At 40.8% G+C, this 16,236-nt stretch overlaps 2 protein-coding genes across 2 annotated transcripts; both read left to right on the top strand.

Moving 5' to 3' along the window:
- Positions 1-6,803: 6,803 nt before the first annotated feature.
- LOC116409651 (olfactory receptor 10A7-like) lies at positions 6,804-7,727 on the top strand. The gene has a single exon (XM_031898379.1). It carries the CDS (start codon positions 6,804-6,806, stop codon positions 7,725-7,727), a length of 924 nt encoding a protein of 307 aa, XP_031754239.1.
- A 7,279-nt stretch (positions 7,728-15,006) lies between these two features.
- On the top strand, positions 15,007-15,951 carry LOC116409650 (olfactory receptor 10A7-like). The gene has a single exon (XM_031898378.1). It carries the CDS (start codon positions 15,007-15,009, stop codon positions 15,949-15,951), a length of 945 nt encoding a protein of 314 aa, XP_031754238.1.
- Positions 15,952-16,236: the final 285 nt, after the last annotated feature.

The raw sequence follows: 16,236 nt of genomic DNA, 5'->3' as shown, positions 1-16,236 counted from the left end.
CGACCTTACACTGCTGGTTTACATTAGTTTATAGGTGTGTGCCCACCACACCGATGTCATCACATAAGGGGCGGGTCTATAAATAGAGGGGAGAGGCCGGGTTGGATAGGGAGGGGGGAGCAGGTTGAGTTTTTCTTGACCTGCACATCACTACAGTGCAGCTAATCTTTTTGTTTTGTTCACATATAGAACTTAATCAGGAAGTATGTACCTACAGTTTTATCAACTATTATATACTATCTCCTTCAAGATGATTGGTTCACTACTTTCTCCTTCAGCTTAACCCTTTTTATTTTTTGGCATTTTTTCTTCACCCTAACATTGTAAAATCAAAAACAAGGGGTTGATATCTTTTTTTTTACTTCAAAATCCAATGTCTGTTCGTTTCTCACCGATAAATTATTTATATCCCCAACTGGTTTCACTTCACCTGGACTTAAATCTGCCGGCACCAAAACCAACATTTCGGCTCCTGCTTGGGGCCTTTTTTAAGGTTAAATAATACAAAGTGAAACGTACAGTTTATTCCATGTGAAAATGATTAATCAGCAATCTCTTCACATTAACTATACATGTGGTCCAAAACTTATTTTTTAATATACATGTGCAAGGAGCAGATGCAACTTCAAGTACCAATAAATAGCGTCAATACACTCACAACTTTGGATCCATTTACTGCTTGACTTGGAATGAAGGTTGTGAATGGGGCTTCATATATTTCCTATTGCTTTGTCCTGTTGTTTGGTTGTTACCCATGCTCTTCAATGCTACTGTAGAAGAGAAACCCCACTGAGGAATCTGATGTACCGAAGAACTAGATATACAATTCTTACTAGGAGGGCAATTGGGTGTTCATGAGAAATAATGGGAAAGGGATGGCAGGAAGGAGGTTCTTCAGAAAGGTGAGACCTAGATAATGCATCTGCCTTAGAATCCTTAGATCCACGACAAAAAGAGACAACTTCCCCCCCCCCAAAGAAAAGACCCCACGGCAAGCTTGACATGGAATAAGTCTCTTGGCAACAGAAATATATATAAAGGACCTCTACATTCTTCTTTTCAAACACATCAACAAAAGTTACTATAACATGATGGCAGAGGTTCAAGAATAGTGATTGCAGAAAGGCAGGAACTACAGGGGAAGACAAACAATTGGAAAAACAGAACGAACTTCAGACACCAGTGGTCCAGTCAATGGTGGGATTATGTTTTTGCAGCCAAGAATAATAGGGGTAGCTCAGCATTTAAAAGACAAGACTAAAGACCATCACTCAGTAGAAGAAGATGTGTAGTGGTTGAGGTAATAAAACCACAACTCAGCTGGAAAATTTTTCTTTGCTTTGTGGTTTTAGAGATTTAAAAAAAAAAAAACAACAAAAGAAAAATGCCTATTGCCTTTAACCCTTTTACTGCCAGCCGTTTTGGTCAAAGCGGAACTTGTATTGCCAGACAGTTTTGAACAGTTTGCACTGTTTCAATTTAGGGGCCTTTCCTCGGGGGGACTTTTAGTTTACCCAGGAAAACAATATATTGTTTTTTTCAGAACAACCTAAGCTTTCAAAATATGGTAGAATTTTTGTGTAATTCCAATTCTGTAACAAGATATAGGCTTCTAAATGTCTAAAAATGCAAAAAAATCTAATTTTCCATAATATAAACACACATACTAGAAACAAAAATTATTTTATGCACGAATATACAACTGATTTGAAAAGTCCCCTGTCTCCTGAACGTGCCAATACCAAATATATATAGTTTTATGGTGATTTCTCACTTATATAGGTCAAAAACTCCCGGCAGGACACTACCAAATTTCCAAAGCACTGCTCCAGAAAGCTGCATACTTTAGATTTCAAGGACAAAAATTCCACTAACAGAAGGTTTATCCCAGAAAATTGTACATTTTTGGAAAGAACAGATTCTGGGGAATACAGAATAGGCACAACTGTCTGTCTGCTCCAAACTATCAAGTCGCAATGCTTTCCTAAAGTTATTGGTTTTTATCAAAATTTGTGATTTTTTAAAAAAATCGCTTCAAAGTTTCCAGTCTATAGTATCTTATCTCCTACAGGTCATAAAGTAACCAAATAAAACACCCTAAATATGAACGCCAGGGATCCACTGAACAGTTTGATGCCCAATATGTATAGGTTTACTTAAGTATGTGGCATGTAGGGGCCCCAATGGGAACATACCCCCATATGATCTATTATTTCTGTCATTTCAGCTCCTGCAAAATCAACACATTTACATCATTATATGTGGGATAAAGCTAGTAAAAAGTACGCTCACCCCAGAAAGTCATATATTTTTGGAAAGTACACATTCCCCCGAATCTAAAATGGGTACCTATGTCTTTCTACTCCAAAGTACCAAGCCGCACAGCTTTTCTAAAGTTAGCAATTTTGATGACATTTCCAAAAATCCCCTCAAAGCTTCCACTTTGCAACATCTTATCTCCCACATAGCATTAGGTACCAAGATAAAACACCCTAAATTTGAACGCCAGGTGTCCACTGAACAGTTTGATGCCCAATATGTATAGGTTTACCTAAGTATGTGGCATTTAGGGGCCCCAATGGGAACATACCCCCATATGATCTATCATTTCAGCGCCTCCGAAATCAACACATTTACATCCTTTATGTGCGATAATGCTACATAAAAAGTACACTCACCCCAGAAAGTCATATATTTTTGGAAAGTAAACATCCCCCCGAATCTATAATGGGTAAACATTTCTTTTTGCTCCAAAGTACCAAGCTGTAAAGCTTTCCTAAGTTTGCAGATTTATATGACATTTAGAAAATCGCATAAAAATGTTGCAATTTGCCGCATTTATCTCTCACAATTTCTTGATAAAGATCAGATAAAGGCAAATCACCCCAAATAGGAACACCTAAGGTCTACTGAACAGTTTGATGCCCAATATGCATAGATATACCCAAGTCTGCAGTATGTACTGAACCCAAAATGAAAATAGCACATATGGATTTCTCGCCTGCCAGCTCAGCTTTTGCATACAGAGCCCCCTGTCAGTGAATTATGTGCCAAAACTTCCCCTAACTATACAGAGACCCCCACAAAACCATACATTTTCGGAAAGTACACATTCTGACAAATCCAACATGGGTAAAGAGTCCTTTCTACACCAAAGTACCAATCTGCAGAGCTTTCCTAAAGTTATTGGTTTTTATGACATTTCAGAAAATCCTAAAAATGTTGCAATTTGCCGCATTTATCTCACACAATTTCTTGCGTACAATGGCAAATCACCCCAAATAGGAACACCTAAGGTCTACTGAACAGTTTGATGCCCAATATGCAGAGATATACTAAAGTCTGCGGTAAGTACTGACCCCAAAATGAAAATAGCGCATATGGATTTCTCGCCTGCTAACTCAGCTTTTGCACACAGAGCGCCCTGTCAGTGTATTATGTGCCGAAACTTCCCCTAACTATAAACAGACCCCCACAAAACAATATATTTTTGTAAAGTACACATTCTGACAAATCCAACAAGGGTAAAGAGTCCTTTCTACACCAAAGTACCATGTAAAAATTGATGTGTGTAAAAAAGTTGGCTATTGACTTTAACTCATTTTCCGCTGCTTTGCAATTTCTTTTAGTTGAATTTTAAGGATGGTTGGGGAAGCCAGTGCAAGGATTGTCAAAGTGGCATAGCAGAGGAGGAGCGGTTGGAGAGGTAATACTTTGGCAAATGTAAAAGTTCGGAGAAAGAATCAAAGTTGAGAAAAGCGGCAAGCTAAAGCCAAAAGGGCCATGACAAAATTCTAAGAGACCTGCTGTACGCTGTGTTCTCCCTTCCAAGCACTAACCAGGGCCAGCCCTGCTTAGCTTTCCAGATCAATCAAGATCAGGTTCATTTGGGCCACAAGTGACTTTGTTGGAAAATTTTGAAATACTTTGGCAATGTGTAAAAGTCCGGTGAAAGAATCAAAGTTGAGAAAGGCGGCAAGCTAAAGCCAAAAGGGCCATGACAAAAGTCAAAGAGTTAAGAGACCTGCTGTACGCTGTCTCCCTTCCAAGTACTGACCAGGGCAAGCCCTGCTTAGCTTTCCAGATCAATCAAGATCAGGTTCATTTGGGACACAAGTGACTTGGTTGAAAATGTTTTAAATTCTTTGGCAAATTGTAAAAGTCCGGAGAAAGAATCAAAGTTGAGAAAGGCGGCAAGCTAAAATCCTGTTTGGCAGTACATATGGTTTTTATCCACCAAAACTTTCCCCCAAGCCAAGAATTCAAAAATAATCACCTGGTTTGGGGGCACTGAGAGCAACATCCAAGGGGTTGGGGAGCAACATGTTGCTCAGGAGCCACTGGTTGGGGATCACTGACCTAGACTAACCACTACTATATATATTATAACCTGGACAAATGTCAAACCTTACATACATGACTTTTATAAAGGTGTGTAAAATATTAAGACTTTTGCTACACAAAGAAATAATACCAAATTTTACAAAATGTCTGAGCTAAGGTGCCTTCACTAAGGGTCATTTCTAAACCGATATTTCTGAATATAACAAATGTTAATCTTGTTCTTAATTAAATGTCTCCTTTACCTATGGGATCGGCTAACAAGTTCCTCACTAATGTTGAGTTTTTAATCCCAAGAGCCAAGACATCTATTCTTATTACTCACGATGTCTTAGGAGTATTGACTCAATTACTGAGAGAAGATTTTGATTGGTCAAATGTATAGTTCTCTCTTTGAGAAAAAAATATAAATACGTAATGCAAACTGGAAACACCTCGATGATAAATGAAATGTGTGCAGCCCGTAGGTAACTGTGTGCCGCTCCCCACGAGGCCAGACCAGTTGGGGCCATCAACTCATTTTACTTTTTGACCGATAATTCTGTAGAGGTAAGTACTGAAGCCTGTCAGCCAGCGAGGAAACACTTCGGATGAACGAGGGAAATGTAACTAATGGCACTAATATTTGATTATTGTTTTTCCATAAATTTGGACTGAAAAAAACTATGTAACTATGTAACTAAAGGCTTCCAACTGTATCAGATAAATACTAAGGGGTTGATTTATCAACGGTCAAGTTTGATTTTTTTCTCGATTCGCACTTACAAAACTCGAATTTAAGTTATGGTTTAACCACTTTAATGTCTGGTATTTCTGAAGTGCAAAAAACCCAATAAATCGAATGTAAAAAGTAAAAAATCGTGTAAAAGCTTGCAAGTTTCTATAGAAGTCAATGGGAGTTTCTTTTTGTCAGGACTAGATTGTACCCAATATATTGTGTCTGTATTTGTATCACTTTCTATCAAGGGGTCACATCTCTGGTAAAGCATACACACAGCTCGTATTATTTCAACCATTCTAAAAAGTAATAACAATAATAATAAACCTTCCTCCTCTTCCAGTTTCTTTATCATTTTTTATTTTCCTGTTGGAAACATTTATATTGGGCTATTTCAATCATTTGGCCCTAGGGCAGGCATAGGCATCGTCGGTTCGGGGGTCGAATCAAGAGCCAATGTGGTCCCCGATACGATGGAAAAATTAAACCTGCCCAATCGAGATCTGGCTGATTTCATGCTGGATGTCAGTTGGGGAGGCCCGTCAGTGGCGCCCATACACGAATCTGTCTAAAGGGCCGATATCGGCAGCTAAAAGGGGGTTCTCCTTATCTGTAACCTTTGCAACTCGCAAATGATGTAATGAAGTTGCCTCTATAACCTGTAACGAATTATAACTTATCTTGAATTCTATCTCGCTTAGACTACTGCAACTCACTGCTCTGTGGGCTTTCCTTGTCTGAACTGCCCCCACTCTAATCCATCAGGAACAGTGTTGCCAGACTCATACACCTCTCCTCCCGCTCCCCAAGTGCCGCCCCTCCCAATCCCAGCACTGGCGCCTGTCACATACAGGATTCAGTCCAAGATTCTTGTACTCACCTTCAAAGCACTCACTGGTGCCGCACCCCTCTATATAACCCCCCTAACCCTCAAGTACCCCCAGGGGTAACCTTCACTCTACACATGACCTCCTTCTCTCCTCCTCACTCATCCCCTCCTCTCACTCTCCCATCCAGGACTTCTCACTCTCACTCCCATCCTCTGGAACGCTCTTCCCCATCCCATTAGGCACTGCCAGACTCTCCAAGCCTTTAAACGGTCTCTTAAAACTCATCTTTTCACTCAAGCCTATAACCTAAACCCTCAGAAATGAGACTACCCACTGAGCACCCCTAATCTTCCCTCAAACACTCACTAACCACTGGTTTTTCACCTCCCCACTTACTGTCACTTTACACACCTACATGAACTCTAACACCATGCTAGTTACCCTGACCTTATGTCTCAGCCCTCCCTTTTAGAATGTAAGCTCTTGTGAGCAGGGCCCTCCCCGTAGTGTCTCCAATCCTCATCCAAATGTAACTGTAACCCATTTTTGTGAATTGTTTATATGTATACATTAACTGTTTTGTCTTTTGTACCCCTTTATTCTGTAAAGTGCTGCGTAAACTGATGGCGCTATATAAATAATAATAATCATTTATAACACATCTTCCAATGGTTTGTGTTGCTGAAAAGGCTTCCCAAGACTCTGTATTTGATTAATTCATAAATAAGCTTTTTCTTATGCTGAAGAACCTGTCGTTTGAGTCTTGTTATATAATAAGGTTTTTGTTGGGGAAAATGAACAACATTCCAAAGCTACGTTTCATTTTTCACATTAATATCAGTTGGAAATGTTAAAACTAATATAGTTCTTTTTTTCATTGCATCAAGTTTCCATTTGATTTTGCTTTGTGTAACATGATTGGAGGAAACACTACACAACTGACCCATTTTTTCCTTCTTGGATTTGATCATCTTCAGAGCATCACCACTTACCTCTTCATTCTCTTCCTCATTATTTATATACTGACGTTATTTGGAAATGCCTTGATCGTTGGATTAGTGTCGGTTAGCCAGCGGCTCAAGTCGCCAATGTTCCTCTTTCTCAGGAACCTTTCATTGTGTGAAATGATCTTCACTACAAATATTGTACCCAAAATGCTCCAGGTTATATTGGAAGGGGGTTGCAAAATATCTTTCGTTGGGTGCGCTCTTCAGCTGTATGCTTTTGCTGCAACAGGAATAGCAGAATGTCTCCTTCTTACATCAATGTCATATGACCGGTATTTGGCTATCTGCAAGCCCCTGCATTATACCAAAATAATGAACTTTAGATGCTACCTCTGGCTCGTTGTCCTCTCTTGGGCTGCTGCCATCATTCTGCCTACCATCTCCATTTCCATGATTTTCCAGTTAAACTTCTGTGGCTCCATTGTTGTTGACCATTTCTTTTGTGATCTTGCCCCAGTACTGGAGCTCTCTTGTTCAGACACTTCCCCGGCTGAATTTGAAGTATTTGCACAAACAATCCCAGTCTTTGTGTTCACATTTATCTATATTATGGCCACCTATATCAGCATTTTCATTGCTATCCTAAAGATTCAGTCCACGATGGGAAGGCAGAAAGCTTTCTCAACCTGCAGCTCCCACCTCACCGTTGTCTGTACATATTATGGAACCATGATCTCTTTATATGTAACCCCAAGTGGGCGCCAATCTGTGAAGGTTAACAAAACCCTCTCCCTTCTGTACAGCGTGGTCACTCCATTACTGAACCCAATTATCTATAGCTTTCGGAGTGCTGAAATTAGGAAAGCCCTTGCCTCTATTATTTTTAAGTAAAAAGAGAATACAAAAGTATATAATAACTAGAAAGGGAAGTTTGAGAACAAACTTCATGTTGGGTTGAAAAAGGTGAGGTCACTGAATGAAATCTGATCTGTTGTTGGCTCCGCCCACTTTTTCTTACCTTGGACCACAGTTACATAGTAAAACCACTGTGCAAAGTTTGGGGACCCTGTTTTTAATAGTGTCTGAATGGCAGCAATTTAAATTTCCCCACTGAAAGTCAACGACTGACATCTGATTGGTCTAACCTGGAACTGCAGTTACCCAGTGACTAACTCTGCAAAGTTTAGGGACCCTGGGATTAATAGTTACAGAATGGCAGCAGTTTAAATTCAAACTAATAAAAGTCAATAGGTAAATTGTGATTGGTGGTTAGTGGCCCTGCCCACTTTTTCTAAGCTTGAGTCGAAGTCACCCAGGGACAAAAAGTGGGCACCCTTGTATAAATAGTGTGAGAATGGCAGCATTTTAAATTTAAATCAACAAAATTCAATGGATGGAATCTGATTGGCTGTTAGTGGCCCAACCCGCTTTTCCCATTTTTGAACTGCAATCCCCCAGTGACCAACTGTGCAAAGTTTGGGGACTAAAAATTGTGAGACTGACAGCATTTTACACTTCACCGTTGAAAGTAAATAGGGGAAATGTGATTGGCTGTTGGTGTCTCCGCCCACTTTTTTTGTAAAATACTTAAATATTTAAATACTTAAAAAATGGCATCAGTTAAATATAAACCAATGAAATTTAATTGGTGGGAATGGATTGGCTGTTGGTGGCTCCTCCCATGTTTTCTAACCCTGAATATGTAGTCAGCCAGTGACTTTGCAAAGTTTGGGAACCCTAACATAAATAGTGTGAGAAAGGCAGCATTTTAAATTTAAACAAAAAAAAATCCAATAGGTGAAGTCTGATTGGCTGTTGCTGGCTCCACCCATTTTTAAAACCTAAAAATGCAATCCCCTAGTGGCCCTGATGCTAATACTGTGAGAATGGCATCAGGTTGAATTTCCCCATTGAAAACCAATAGTTAAAATCTGAGTGGCTGCTGGTGGCTCCACCCACTTTTCCCAACTCTGAACCACAGTTACCTGGTGACTAGCGCTGCAAAGTTTGGGGACCTTAGTATTAATATTTAAAAAATGGCAGCAGTTTAAATTTAAACATATGAATTCTATGGGTGAAAACCAATAGTTAAAATCTGATTGGCTGTTGTTGGCCCGCCCACTTTTCTAAACTTGGAAAATAGTCACCCAGTGACAAACTGTGCAAAGTTTGGGGACTGTGACATTAAACATGTGAGAATGGCAACAGTTAAAATATCCCCACTTAAAACAATGAAAGAAATGTGATTGGCTTTTGGCAGCCCCGCCCTCTTTTTCTAATCTTGAGTACGAAGTCACCCAGTGACTGAATGTGCAAAGTTTGGGAACCCTGGCACTTAACAAATAAAATTCAATAGGTAAAATCTGATTGGCTGTTGGTGGCTCCATCCACTTTTTCAAAACTGCAGTCCCCTAGTGACCAACTGTGAAAAGTTTGGGGACCCCGGTGTTAATTCTGTGAGAATGGCAGCAGGTTGGATTTCCACCAAGTCAATAGGTAAAATCTGATTGGCTGTTCATAGCTCCGCCCACTTTTGGGCATCCAGCAATCAAAATATTTTCATTCAGGTTGACTATGTGATTCAAATTTTGGGAGTGTAGCCTCAAAGCTGTAAGACTGGCAGCAGTTTCAATTTCCCCATAAAAGTCAATGGGTAAAATTTTATTGGCTGCTGTTGGCCCCTCCCACTTTGAGTTTTTAAAAAAAAACAAAAAACAAACTTGAATGCGTCACCCAATGACTGACTGTGCAAAGTTTGGGAACTCTGGCATCAAACCAACAAAAATCAATTAGTTAAATTTGATTGGCTGTTGGTGGCTCCGCCCACTTTCCAAAACTAAAATTGCGGTCCCCTAGTAACCAAGTGTAAAAAGTTTGGGGACCCCGGTGTTATTACTGTGAGACTGGCAGCAGGTTGGATTTCCACCAAGACAATAGGTAAAATCTGATTGGCGCACAGCTATTCTTTTGATGCCGACGACAATTTTTGGACGTGCGGCAAATTTTTCCATGGCAAATTTTTTCATCCGTTTCACGAAACGTGGAAATTCGCTGCGAATCCATGCCTGGCTAAACATTTCGCCCATCACTAGATATGACAACTGGTCTGAAATAGTCATGAAATAGGCCATCTATAGATATCAAAGAATGATAACAACCATCCCTGGGCAGAGGGGGGAAGCTGCTACACCGCCTATCAGCCACATACAATGCCATTTTACCATAATTATACCAATGGTTTCACAACTCACACCTCAAGTAACCTGAATTTACTGGATTATGGTAATTTTACAGTGTGACAATTGAAATTATTTTCATACCTGTCTCAAGAAGTCATGGCGCCATAGTGATAATATTAGTACTGTGGCACTTGGGTGAATTCTCCATTTTTTTTTTTGCCGATATTAGTGTTTTCTGGTTGGGTCTGCCCATCACTGCTAGTGACAAGGGCACTAAACTCCATTGAACTTGAAACATGGGTGGAGAACATGCCTTGTGGGCCATAGGGCTTACTCTTCAGGGTGCCAGAGAACTGAGAAGATGCTTGTATGAGTTGACTAAGACCAGGGATCCCCAACCTTTTTAACTTGTGAGCCACATTCAAATGTAAAAAGACTTGGGGAGCAACACAAGCATAAAACATGTTCCTGGGGGTGCCAAATAAGGACTGTTATTGGCTATTTGGTAGCCCCTATATGGACTGGTAGCAACACTGACAAGTCGGAGGCTTTCTGGACTGTGGAAGGGGAGCCAGATTTCCCTCTTCCTGATTTTCAGATTGCCTCCAAAGAAATTAGTATCCTTGGGGTCAAATTTGGGAGGGAAGACAATTCCAAACTCAATTGGGAATCAAAGTTGGATGCCGTGAATGCAAGGGTACAGTGGTGGAAAAAATGGAGGCTGTCCTATAGGGAAAGGGTGAAGCTCATCAAAACTTACCTGGTCCCTCTCCTCCTGTATGTGTCTTTTGTTTATCCTTTGCCAGAAGCTTTCTATGCGAGGATCCACAGCCTGTTCTTCCAGATGCTCTGGGGGAGTAGGCTGAACCCTGTAAAAAGAGGGATAACCTACCTGCAGACAAAAGAGGGTGGGTTGGACATGTTGTGTCCTGTGGCCTTCTTTGGCACCATTTTCCTAAAGTTTAACTTTGGGCATCTGGGTCGAAGAACTGAAGTTCCGTGGCAAAGCAGTGTCAGGGCCTGGGTATCCCCTTTCGTAGGTGACTGGTTACAGGGCGATAGGGTGAAGCAGGTGCGGGTGCAACATAGTCATCCCCCATCATACTTTGTCCTTGGGCTGAAGCTTTTCAGGAGATGGGATATCAGAGTAGATGATCTCGGTACAGCCTCCAGGCGCGCTCTTTATATAAGGGTGCTAGATGTCTACTTTGCTATTCCGCTAGCCTTGAGGGACTGCATTGGGGACACTCTGGTCAGGAGCTTGCGTTTCCTTAATAGCAAGAGGTTGCCTCCCAAGTTATTTGACCTATCCTGGCTCTCTCTTCAGGGAAAACTCTTTGTCAGGGGAAAAGTCAAGTATTTGTCGGTGGTCGACCGAAATTGCCCCTGGGGATGTGGTGTGGAGGAGTCCCAGGAGCATTTTCTGCAGCATTGTCCCTTGGCAAAGAGTGTGCGCTCTCAGGTCTCCCGAGCTCTCTGTGCTTTGCTCCTGGGCACCCTGGGCTATGCTGAACTGGCCTATGGTGTGTTGGCCCAACTGCACAGCCACGACCATGAGACGCTGTACCTGGTTATTACAGTATATAGGTACCATCTATGGCACGGGCGATGCCGCTATTCCTTTGGTTCGGATGTGACTCCTGAGAACATTGCTAAATCCATCATGGTGGAGCTAAGGTACATTCGATCGTTAGAGTCGGCTCGATCCTCTTGTACCCCGGCATTATGGAGGGGCTTTACCCTGTAGGCTTCACCCCAAGGCAGTTTCCTTCTGCTACTGAGTTGGTTTTTGTATGTTTATATTTATTTCAAGAACGTGATACTGCCTTTTTGTTTATTTTTAGGCATTTTCGACAGATCCCAAGCCTTTGTCTTGATTATTATGGCGGAAGCCTTGTATTGGGTTTGGGGGTCTTTTTCTTTTGGGTGGGGGAAGGGGTTAGGGTGGGCGTGGGCTTTGGACATTTTGGTTTGGTGGAGGGGAATAGAAGCCAAACTGGACAGAGACAAGACTTTGGAACTGGCTATCCATTGGGTGTTGTGGGATTGGTGAGGGTGTGGGGAGGGGAGGCGGTCAATATGGACAAAGGGGTGGACTTTGATAGTTGTCCGTCCTCATGTGGGTGGAATGGGGAGGGAGTAAAATGTGAACTGTTCATGGTCAATTCAACAAAACCGTTACTTTTGTATTGTTAGTATAAGAATTATATTGTTTTGTTTCTTATTGTAAGCATTTTTATTTTTAATAAAAATTCCTATATGGACTGGTAGCCTACAGGAGGCTCTGTTTGGCAATACATCTGGTTTTTATGCAACCAAAACTTGCCCCCAAGCCAAGAATTCAAAAACAACTCCCTGGTTTGGGGGCACTGAGAGCAACATCCAAGGGGTTGGGGAGCAACATGTTGCTCAGGAGCCACTGGTTGGGGACCACTGACTTAGACTAAACACTACTATATATATTATAACCTGGACAAATGTCAAACCTTACATACATGACTTTTATAAAGGTGTGTAAAATATTAAGACTTTTGCTACACAAAGAAATAATACCAAATTTTACTAAATGTCTGAGCTAAGGTGCCTTCACTAAGGGTCATTTCTAAACCGATATTTCTGAATATAACAAATGTTAATCTTGTTCATAATTAAATGTCTCCTTTACCTATGGGATCGGCTAACAAGTTCCTCACTAATGTTGAGTTTTTAATCCCAAGAGCCAAGACATCTATTCTTATTACTCATGATGTCTTAGGAGTATTGACTCAATTACTGAGAGAAGATTCTGATTGGTCAAATGTATAGTTCTCTCTTTGAAAAAAAAATATAAATACGTAATGCAAACTGGAAACACCTCGATGATAAATGAAATGTGTGCAGCCCGTAGGTAACTGTGTGCCGCTCCCCACGAGGCCAGACCAGTTGGGGCCATCAACTCATTTTACTTTTTGACCGATAATTCTGTTGAGGTAAGTACTGAAGCCTGTCAGCCAGCGAGGAAACACTTCGGATGAACGAGGGAAATGTAACTAATGGCACTAATATTTGATTATTATTTTTCCATAAATTTGGACTGAAAAAATGATTTTATTTCAAATATATAAATGTGTGGATGTTTTGGGGTATTTAATATCCAGTTTGTAAATGGAGTTCTTGTTTTAGCTCTACATCTAATATCCATTCTTCTCTTTTCACCTGAAGATTTCCATATATTACACTAAAGGCTTCCAACTGTATCAGATAAATACTAAGGGGTTGATTTATCAACGGTCAAGTTTGATTTTTTTCTCGATTCGCACTTACAAAACTCGAATTTAAGTTATGGTTTAACCACTTTAATGTCTGGTATTTCTTAAGTGCAAAAAACCCAATAAATCGAATGTAAAAAGTAAAAAATCGTGTAAAAGCTTGCAAGTTTCTATAGAAGTCAATGGGAGTTTCTTTTTGTCAGGACTAGATTGTACCCAATATATTGTGTCTGTATTTGTATCACTTTCTATCAAGGGGTCACATCTCTGGTAAAGCATACACACAGCTCGTATTATTTCAACCATTCTAAAAAGTAATAACAATAATAATAAACCTTCCTCCTCTTCCAGTTTCTTTATCATTTTTTATTTTCCTGTTGGAAACATTTATATTGGGCTATTTCAATCATTTGGCCCTAGGGCAGGCATAGGCATCGTCGGTTCGGGGGTCGAATCAAGAGCCAATGTGGTCCCCGATACGATGGAAAAATCAAACCTGCCCAATCGAGATCTGGCTGATTTCATGCTGGATGTCAGTTGGGGAGGCCCGTCAGTGGCGCCCATACACGAATCTGTCTAAAGGGCCGATATCGGCAGCTGAAAGGGGGTTCTCCTTATCTGTAACCTTTGCAACTCGCAAATGATGTAATGAAGTTGCCTCTATAACCTGTAACGAATTATAACTTATCTTGAATTCTATCTCGCTTAGACTACTGCAACTCACTGCTCTGTGGGCTTTCCTTGTCTGAACTGCCCCCACTCTAATCCATCAGGAACAGTGCTGCCAGACTCATACACCTCTCCTCCCGCTCCCCAAGTGCCGCCCCTCCCAATCCCAGCACTGGCGCCTGTCACATACAGGATTTAGTCCAAGATTCTTGTACTCACCTTCAAAGCACTCACTGGTGCCGCACCCCTCTATATAACCCCCCTAACCCTCAAGTACCCCCAGGGGTAACCTTCACTCTACACATGACCTCCTTCTCTCCTCCTCACTCATCCCCTCCTCTCACTCTCCCATCCAGGACTTCTCACTCTCACTCCCATCCTCTGAAACGCTCTTCCCCATCCCATTAGGCACTGCCAGACTCTCCAAGCCTTTAAACTCACCTTTTCACTCAAGCCTATAACCTAAACCCTCAGAAATGAGATTACCCACTGAGCACCCCTAATCTTCTCCCAAACACTCACTAACCACTGGATTTCACCTCTCACTCCACACTTACTGTCACTTTTCACACAAATATGAACTCTACCGCCATGCTAGTTACCCTTCCCTTATGTCTCAGCCGCCCTCCCTTTTAGAATGTAAGCTCTTGTGAGCAGGGCCCTCCCCGTAGTGTCTCCAATCCTCATCCAAATGTAACTGTAACCCATTTTTGTGAATTGTTTATATGTATACATTAACTGTTTTGTCTTTTGTACCCCTTTATTCTGTAAAGTGCTGCGTAAACTGATGGCGCTATATAAATAATAATAATCATTTATAACACATCTTCCAATGGTTTGTGTTGCTGAAAAGGCTTCCCAAGACTCTGTATTTGATTATATCATAAATAAGCTTTTTCTTATGCTGAAGAACCTGTCGTTTGAGTCTTGTTATATAATAAGGTTTTTGGGGAGTTAGACATCTCATTAGCTGAGTTACTGCTACGTTTCATTTTTCACATTAATATCAGTTGGAAATGTTAAAACTAATATAGTTCTTTTTTCAAGTTTCCATTTGATTTTACTTTGTGTAACATGATTGGAGGAAACACTACACAACTGACCCATTTTTTCCTTCTTGGATTTGATCATCTTCAGAGCATCACCACTTACCTCTTCATTCTCTTCCTCATTATTTATATATTGACGTTATTTGGAAATGCCTTGATCGTTGGATTAGTGTCGGTTAGCCAGCGGCTCAAGTCGCCAATGTTCCTCTTTCTCAGGAACCTTTCATTGTGTGAAATGATCTTCACTACAAATATTGTACCCAAAATGCTCCAGGTTATATTGGAAGGGGGTTGCAAAATATCCCTCATGGGGTGTGCTCTTCAGCTGTATGCTTTTGGTGCAACAGGAATAGCAGAATGTCTCCTTCTTACATCAATGTCATATGACCGGTATTTGGCTATCTGCAAGCCCCTGCATTATACCAAAATAATGAACTTTAGATGCTACCTCTGGCTCGTTGTCCTCTCTTGGGCTGCTGCCATCATTCTGCCTACCATCTCCATTTCCATGATTTTGCAGTTAAACTTCTGTGGCTCCAGTGTTGTTGACCATTTCTTTTGTGATCTTGCCCCAGTACTGGAGCTCTCTTGTTCAGACACTTCCCCTGTGGAATTTGAAGTATTTGCACAAACAATCCCAGTCTTTGTGTTCACATTTATCTATATTATGGCCACCTATATCAGCATTTTCATTGCTATCCTAAAGATTAAGTCGACGATGGGAAGGCAGAAAGCGTTCTCAACCTGCAGCTCCCACCTCACCGTTGTCTGTACATATTATGGAACCATGATCTCTTTATATGTAACCCCAAGGGGGCGCCAATCTGTGAAGGTTAACAAAACCCTCTCCCTTCTGTACAGCGTGGTCACTCCATTACTAAACCCAATTATCTATAGCTTTCGGAGTGCTGAAATTAGGAAAGCCCTTGCCTCTATTATTTTTAGGAAAAAAGAGGAAAAAAGTATATAATAACTAAATATATTTTTCTATGGGGAGTACTTCCTAAAATATCAAATAATTATTAAATAATTATGCTTAACCCACACTTCATTCTTTGCCAGTACAGGTATAGGACCCATTATATAGAATGCTCAGGACCTGGGGCTTTCCAGATAAGGGGTCTTTCTGTAATTTGGATCTCCATACCTTAAGTCTACTAAAAAAAGATTTAAAAATTAAATAAACCCAAAAGGAGTGTTCTGCACCCAATAAGGGTTAATTGTATCTTAGTTGCAATCAAGTAGAAGGTATTAT

The sequence above is a fragment of the Xenopus tropicalis genome, chromosome 3 (assembly GCF_000004195.4).
Source record: "Xenopus tropicalis strain Nigerian chromosome 3, UCB_Xtro_10.0, whole genome shotgun sequence".
NCBI classification, from domain to species: Eukaryota; Metazoa; Chordata; class Amphibia; order Anura; family Pipidae; genus Xenopus; species Xenopus tropicalis.
The sequence above is the reverse complement of the archived record's forward strand: the minus strand, read 5'-3'. Positions and strand labels throughout refer to the sequence as shown.

Excerpts from the sequence above, each read along its gene's own strand:
- LOC116409650 (XM_031898378.1), top strand. The coding sequence starts at position 15,007 with ATGATTGGAGGAAACACTACACAACTGACCCATTTTTTCCTTCTTGGA.
- LOC116409651 (XM_031898379.1), top strand. The coding sequence starts at position 6,804 with ATGATTGGAGGAAACACTACACAACTGACCCATTTTTTCCTTCTTGGA.